The 6,050-nt window shown below is 56.3% G+C and overlaps 1 protein-coding gene across 1 annotated transcript in view; it reads left to right on the plus strand.

The window, feature by feature from the left end:
* Positions 1-2,674, plus strand: part of P2RX1 (purinergic receptor P2X, ligand gated ion channel, 1) — a 23,514-nt gene extending 20,840 nt beyond the window's left edge. The window contains exons 10-13 of the mRNA XM_011947505.1: positions 190-339; positions 723-788; positions 1,167-1,268; positions 1,398-2,674. Of these exons, the coding sequence (XP_011802895.1) occupies positions 190-339; positions 723-788; positions 1,167-1,268; positions 1,398-1,463 (384 nt within the window). The 3' untranslated portion in view covers positions 1,464-2,674. The remainder of the gene's footprint in view (positions 1-189; positions 340-722; positions 789-1,166; positions 1,269-1,397) is intronic.
* Positions 2,675-6,050: the final 3,376 nt, after the last annotated feature.

Genomic DNA, 6,050 nt, shown 5'->3' on the forward strand with positions numbered 1-6,050 from the left:
TGCACTCCATTCAGCCTGGCGACAGCACGAGACTCCGTCTCACAATAAATAAATAAATAAAAATAAAAAAGGAGTTGGGGCAAGAGTTGAGTACAGCTTTGCTAGAATGAGGCCTGGGATCCTGCCCGGATTTGGGGAGGGGGCTGTATTCAGAGACCACTAAAGCTCCTGCATCCCTGACGCGCTAAGAACCCCAGACCCAAGACAGTCCCCTGCATCACCCTCCTGCCGCCTGATCCCTCCCCAAGGTTTGCCAGGCACTTTGTGGAGAACGGGACCGACCACCGTCACCTCTTCAAGGTGTTTGGGATTCGCTTTGACATCCTGGTGGACGGCAAGGTGAGTGTCCAGCGTGAGGGTGGTGGCAGCTGAGACACATTCTCAGCTCCTGTGAGTACCTCTGGGCGTCTACAGTTATAGAGACCGGAGATTGGGTGAGTTCACTCAGCAGTTTTACTTATAATAGCAGATGGGGCATGGGGCACGTCCAGGGCAGGGCTTTGCCACCTGTGACCATGCCTCCCTCACAGTCTCCCTGGGCCCAGGGAGGCAGAGCCAAGATCAAAACCCAAGTCTACTGACCAGCAGCTGGTGGCCCATGTAGAGTCAGAGGGGGGCACAGTTCACAGCCGAGGGTGGGAAGTCCCCTTGTCCCAGGTCCGGCCTTTTCCAGCTGGGCCCCTTCCGACGGTTAACCCTCTCTCCCTGGATCCTGCCACCAGGCCGGGAAGTTTGACATCATCCCCACGATGACCACCATCGGCTCTGGAATTGGCATCTTTGGGGTGGTAAGCGCTGGGGTCACCGGGTCACCGTGCTGGGGTCGGCCCCTCCTCTTCCACAACTCAGTAGCAGCAGCACGTGCCTCACCCTGAAACTTGACTCTACCCGTCTCTCATGTTTGAGCCAGCAGCTGCCCACCCCCCCCCTGCCACCCACACTAGATCTAAGAAAACCAAGGCCCAGAGCTGGGGCAGGACAGAGTGGGGTGGAACCATCTTGGTACCCTGAGGGTCCTGCAGGGCCTCATCCACCCTCCAGGAAACCGGCCTCCAGTGAGGTCAGATCCAGCCGGGGCCACACCGCCAGGGACTGAGTTGGGATGTGGAGGGCCCTGTACCCGCCCTGGATTCCCACGCTGTCTCCATGCCCTGCCCTGACCTCAGGCCACAGTTCTTTGTGACCTGCTGCTGCTTCACATCCTGCCCAAGAGACACTACTACAAGCAGAAGAAGTTCAAGTACGCTGAGGACATGGGGCCAGGGGCGGTAAGAGAAGCCCCTGCGCCAGGCCCTCCGAAGGCCTCCGGCGTGTGTGTCTGCGTTGGGGTGGGCGGTGTGGGCAGCTGCTTCCCCAGCGCTGACTTGTATCCCGCAACCCTTGCCCCACACACACAGGGTGAGCGTGACCTCGCAGCCACCAGCTCCACCCTGGGCCTGCAGGAGAACATGAGGACATCCTGATGGTCCGCCCAGGACTCCTGACTGGATGCAGCGTGAGGCTCCAGCCTGGGGCCCTGGTGGGTCCCAGCCAGGGCAGAGGGGCCTCCCCAGGAAGTCTCCTACCCTCTCAGCCAGGCAGGCAGCAGTTTGCCAGAAGCTCAGGGTGCATACTAGGAGAGACCTGCGCAAATCCAAGCTCTGGCTCCAACTCCACACCCCGCAGTGGAGCCCTACCCCAGCCTCAGCCGCTCCTGGTGGGGAAGGGCTGGGGCTGGGCAGGGCCCTCTCACACACCTGTACCTTAGCTTTGTGCTTCTCTCTCCGGACCCTCATTATCCAACCCGCTGCCTCCATTTCTCTAGATCTGGGCTCTCCAATGTGGCAGTCAGTAACCATAGGTGACTAAATTAAACTAAAATAAAATCAAATGAAACACAAACTTCAGTTCCTCAGTTGAGCTAGCCACATTTCAACTGCTCCGTAGACACATGTGGCTAGTGGCTGCCATACTGGACAGCTCAGGGCATTTTCACCATCGAAGAAAGTTCTATTAGCCCTGCTTGAGCCCTGTTTCTTCCTGGCCTTGGGGTTCCCTGGGGAACTCACTGACAATGCAAGCTCCTGGGCCCACCGCAGACCTCCTGAACCAAAGGCTCCAGGGCTGGCCATATGATCCGCGTGGATGGCAAACTCCTTAGGCCGTTCTGGGACCAAAGTTTAAGAAGTGCTGTCCTCGAACTTTCTGACTCTAAGCTCCTGAGCAGGAGTCAGACTCAGCCCTGAGCCTGCACTGCCTGGCGGGTGCAGACACTGAACAGGGTCTCAAACACCTTCAGCGTGTGTGTTGTGTGCTCACGTGCCACACGGTGTCTCCTGCACACAACCCAGTGTACACACCACCCACGTGCACACAGCATCCTTCCACACTGTATGTGAACAGCTTGGGCCCTGCAGATACAACCATCTACACACACCTACACCCCCAAGCACACACACATGGTCCGTGCCATGTCACCTCCATAAGGAAAGGCTTCTCTCCAAGCGTGCCAGGCCAGGACAGACCTCCTAACCATGAATCCTTACTCAGCTACCTCGAGTTGGGGTGGGAGCCCCAGCCAAATCCTGGGCTCCCTGCCTGTGGCTCGGCCCCAGCTCCCAAGGCCTGCCTGGCTGTGTCTGAACGGAAGGTCTGGGAGAAGCGAGGGATGGAGTACAATAAAGGGAATGAGGACCAACCTCTGCCGTCCATGCTTTCTTTCCAGACCTCTCTGAAACACAGTGTGCTCGTCTGTGAAATGTGGGACTGAGCTGGGCAATCTCTGAGATCCCTCTCGATCGACCGGTAGGGACGACCAGTGAGCTGACTCATATGCCCTGAGCCCAGCAGGGTCAGTGCTGGGTGGAGAGGTCAACTCACCTCTGTCCATGGGCTGCCATCTTGGCACAGCCCTGAACATTGGCACTCTTCCCAACCCTCCACGGCTGTGAGAGGCCTGGCAGTGGAACAAGTAGAGAACCCCAGGGTGGCCCTCATGAAACAGTGGGGAGGAAGGGGCTGGCTGTGCCAGGAGGGAGATCTGGGGGAATCCCAAAGAGGGGAGGAGGGTCTTGACTGAGACTGTGTGGAGGGCCCTACTGCGGGCATGACTTCAGGCCTGGACTTATAGCCAGGTAGGATCTCTGGGCAGCATTCCCCACCCAGTCACCATGCTCCGTCTAGACCAGTGCCGTCCAGTAGAACACTCTGGAATGATGGAAACATTCTTTATCTATGCTGTCCAATAGGGTACCCAAAAGCCACAGGTGGCCTGGGTGGAAATATGCAGCCAAGGAAATGAAATTTGTATTTTATTTACTTTTAATTAATCTTTATTTATTTATTTTTTTTTCGAGACGGAATTTTGCTCTGTCACCCAGGCTGGAGTGCAGTGGCACGATCTTGGCTCACTGCAGGCTCCACCCCCTGAGTTCAAGCAATTCTCTCCCTCAGCCTCCCAAGTAGCTGGAATTACAGGTGCCCAACACCACGCCTGGCTAATTATTTTTTTGTATTTTTAGTAGAGATGAGGTTTCACCATGTTGGGCCAGGCTGGTCTCAAACTCCTGACCTCAGGTGATCCACCTGCCTTGGCCTCCCAAAGTGCTGGGATTACAGGTGGGAGCCACCATGACTGCCCAATTTACTTTTAATTAATTTAAATAGTTACATGTGACTAGTGACTACTGGACTGGACAACACAGGCCAGCCCCTGCCATCTCCCTCAGGGCCTTGGCCTACTGCCCTCTTCCCCAACCAGGATCCATCACTTAGATTTTATAAGACTGGAACTTCCTCTTCTGCACCCCCTTCTTTCTCCAGACACACCTGCTTTTGCACTTCCTGCCCCCTTCCCTTCCGAGTGAGCAGAAAAGAGCCCCTCCTCTGTATTCAGCCTCACCACCCAGCCCAGAGGCTGACCAGCAGAAGCCACCTCCTTTCTCCCACCCCTATATCTGTTCCCCTCTTCTGCCTCCTCCTGGCCCAGGTTCCCCAGCAGCTCTGCCCACTCTCCCCTCACTGCAACCTTTCCAGAAAGACCAGTCCACACTTTCCTCTGCAGTTGGCCTCCACCCCAACCACTTCTCCTAGGTGCCCTTGCCAAGGTCACTGGCAGTGTCCTGGTTGCCAAGTGTAAGCAGACACTTGGGCCCCATATCCTGCTTGGCCTAACAGAATCTGACATTGTTGTCCTAAGCCCTCCTTGTCAAAAGATTTCCTTCCAGCAGCTCCTAGAACACACCTTTTCCTGACTTTCCAGCCTGTCTGCTGTGCAAGGAAAAGACAAGTTTCAATTGCAGCTCTGCGACAGCTCACTGTGTGCCCTTGGGGGAAGCGGCTTAACTCTCCAAGCCTCCTCTGTGAGTTAAGGATAATAACAGCATTTTTTTTTTTTTTTTTTTTAAATAGAGACAGAGTTTCACTCTGTGGTCCAGGCTGGTCTCGAACTCCTGGGCTCAAATGAGATGCCCACCTCAGCCTTCCAAAGTGCTGGGATTACAGGCATGAGCTACTGCACCTGGACAATAATAGCTTTTAGTAGGGTTGAGGAAAGACCTGTAAAGAGCGCCTGGCATACAGTCGAGCTCTGCCCCTCAGTCTATCCACCCTCTCAATGGTGGAGTCCACTAGTTGTTCTGGATATCTGTTCTCCCTGTAGCAATTCAGTCCGTGGTTGTTGGTTGGCCATGTGGCTGCCCAGAATGGAAGGTGCATTTCCCAGCTTCCTCTTGCAGCTGGGTCTGGTCACATGAATAAGCTCGAGTGGTATATGTGAAAGTGCCATGTGGCAACTTCTGAGAACTTTCCTGAAAAGAGAGCTGGTGCAGACCCTCTGCCCTCTTCTTCATCCTTTTTTCCACTCCACTGCCTGGAATGTGTTTGTGATTGCTGGAGCTCTAGCCGCTATCCTGAACCATGAGGTCAAAAGCCACACCCAGAAGTTGCTGGAATTATTCATTCAACAAACATCCATTGAGCACCTATGCCATGTGACAGGCTGTGTGCTGGACGAATCAGGCACAGTGCTTGCCATCGAGGAGCTCCCAGTCCTGATGAGGAACAGGCAGGTACCAGATGCCAAGGAAGTACCTGGGTGGGGCGACTAACCCATGCTGGGAAGTGGGAAGGTCATGGAGAAGGTTTCCGGGCAGAAGCAGGATTGAATTGAGCCCTGAAAGATGAGTAGGCATTAAACAGGCAGGTGGTTGGGAGTAAGGTTATACAGGGCTTGATTAGACCTATTCTCAGGGTGAGCCACAGGAAATGCCTCTCGGTGGACTTGTGTTCCTGAAAACTTGCTCTAGCTGCCAAGTAGAGAAAGGCTAGTAGGAGCTGAGACTGGATGAGGTTGGAGGCCAGGGAGGAGGCTGCTGCAGCAATCAGGGACAAGATGGTGGTAGCCTGAGCTAAGGGAGGGGAAGTGGGGTGGACAGGAGAGGGCCAATTCCAGGTATAGTTAAGAGGCAGCATGGCAGGGCCTGGAGATGGACTGGTTGGAGCAGAAAACGGAGGCTGCAGGTGACTCCCAGGCTCCTGGCTCCACTTCGAGACAGGGACACAGGAGATCAGGTTTGGGGGAAGGATATGGGGCAAGTGGTGGTGCCAGAAGATTCACACGCAGAGGCATTAGGGGAAGAGGTGGGGGCAGAGTCCTCAGGAACAGCCACGGCGAAGGTCACCATGTCCTGCTGAGTTCCCTTCATTCCCTCGGCCCCCGCTGGGCCATTCCTGTCGCCTGCTCACCGAGCAAGCACTTCACTCTATGCTAAGCCACCTCTCGGCCTCCCTGCCCCCGCCCTGCAGAAGCTACACTCCTGGGCCTGCCATTCAAGGCCTTCCTCCCCGGGCCTCGCCCCTCCCTCGCACGCACCGCGCCTCGCCCGGGAGGGAGGGGCGCTCTGGCTCCCGCAGGCCGGGATGGGGGTGCAAAGGGTTTGGCGGGGAAGCACCGTCCCCTGCAGGCCCGGGTGAAGGGCCCGCGCCGCGGCCGGGAGGGACTTCGAGGACCCCAGGACGCCGGGGGCGTGGCGAGGTGGGTCCCGCTGCAGGGCAGGGAGGGCCCCTCCAGC

Source organism: Colobus angolensis, unplaced genomic scaffold, assembly GCF_000951035.1.
Source record: "Colobus angolensis palliatus isolate OR3802 unplaced genomic scaffold, Cang.pa_1.0 Scaffold267, whole genome shotgun sequence".
NCBI lineage: Eukaryota > Metazoa > Chordata > Mammalia > Primates > Cercopithecidae > Colobus > Colobus angolensis.